The sequence below is a fragment of the Leopardus geoffroyi genome, chromosome D2 (genome assembly GCF_018350155.1).
Source record: "Leopardus geoffroyi isolate Oge1 chromosome D2, O.geoffroyi_Oge1_pat1.0, whole genome shotgun sequence".
Taxonomy (NCBI): Eukaryota; Metazoa; Chordata; class Mammalia; order Carnivora; family Felidae; genus Leopardus; species Leopardus geoffroyi.
In genome coordinates this window covers 14,883,636-14,884,968 of record NC_059334.1, presented here as the reverse complement: position 1 = coordinate 14,884,968, position 1,333 = coordinate 14,883,636, and the positions used below count along the sequence as shown (strand labels likewise).

Sequence of the window (1,333 nt, the reverse complement as noted above, 5' to 3'; positions counted from 1 at the left end):
TAGACTCCCTGAATCCAAAACTCAGAAACACAGAGAACAGGTGGGTGGTTGCCAGGGGAGGCAGTGGGAGTGAAATGGGTGAAGGGGGTCAAAAGGTACAAACTTCTGGTCATAAAATAAGTATTCCTTGGAGGTAATATAAGCATGGCAGCTCTAATTAACAATACTGTATTGCATGTTTGTTGCTAAGAGTAGATCTTAAAAGTTCTCCTCACAAGAAAAAAAACACCTGTCAGCTATGCGTGGTGACAGATGTTAACTAGACTTATTTGTGGTCATTTAACAACAGATACAAATATTGAATCATCGTATTGTACACCTGATGCTAACATAATGTACATTAGTTATACCTGTTTTTATTTTATTTTTTTTATATGTGATTGAGTTTATTATTATAAAAAAGGGGAGAAAAAATGAGGTTTGAGATAGGAAGGAGACAGCTGGAGAGGGATTTTCATACTGGGCCTACAATCCACAGGCCTCAGCAGCCCTGCCATGGGTCTGCCCGATTCTTTCGCATCAAGAAGTTGATCTTGCGAGCCATTTCCATGTTGTAGATCCGCCGGCAGGTTTCATAGCTTTCCCTCTCTCGTCGGCGACAAGGCTTTTCATAGTACCGCCGTCGCTTAATGTCCTCAATGAGCCCATCCATGGTGAGAATTCTGTTTAGGGTCCTGTATGCACCTTCCACATTTCCTTCCTGTACCATCACAGTCCTGGCAATGAACTTCAGATGTTTTGCCATCACCTTGGGGTGTAAATCCTCACTCTGCAGGATCCCACGCCCTCCGGAACCAGCCTCCAGGAACCAGTTATACCTGTTTTTAAAACAGACCAAAAGGGGGTTAGATATAGTCTCACAAACACAGAGGTGCTGATTTCTCCTATGAGATTCCTAATCCTCTCTGACTCTCCTGGTCCGGCCTCCACATGTGACTGGTTCCTTCTCAACTTCTTAGAAATAGCTTGTTATTTCCTGCATAATTTCCTTTCTTTTCTTTTTCTTTCTTTTTTCTTTTTTTTTTTCAGAGAGAGCGTGAGCTGGGAGAGGGGCAGAGGGAGAGGGAGAAAGAATCTTAAGCAGGTTCCTTGCTCACCACGGAGCCCAATGCGGGGCTCAATCCCACAACCTCGGATCATGACCCGAGCTGACATCAAGAGTTGGGTGCTTAGCCAACTGAGCCACCCCAGCGGCGCCCCTCCTGCATAATTTTCTTAAAGGGGTGAACATGTAAGTGGTCCTCATTCATATCTCAGAGTATAAAAACACAAATAATTGTTACCCATTTAAATATGTAGAATCTCATCGACAGGAGTTTAAAAATAACCACCT

General features: G+C 43.4%; 1 protein-coding gene across 1 annotated transcript; it reads right to left on the bottom strand.

Moving 5' to 3' along the window:
* Nucleotides 1-373: 373 nt before the first annotated feature.
* LOC123577480 (28S ribosomal protein S21, mitochondrial-like) lies at nucleotides 374-807 on the bottom strand. The gene has a single exon (XM_045439790.1). It carries the CDS (start codon nucleotides 743-745, stop codon nucleotides 482-484), a length of 264 nt encoding a protein of 87 aa, XP_045295746.1. The 5' UTR covers nucleotides 746-807; the 3' UTR covers nucleotides 374-481.
* Nucleotides 808-1,333: the final 526 nt, after the last annotated feature.

Coding starts and splice junctions, on each gene's coding strand:
- LOC123577480 (XM_045439790.1), bottom strand. CDS start 745: ATGGCAAAACATCTGAAGTTCATTGCCAGGACTGTGATGGTACAGGAA.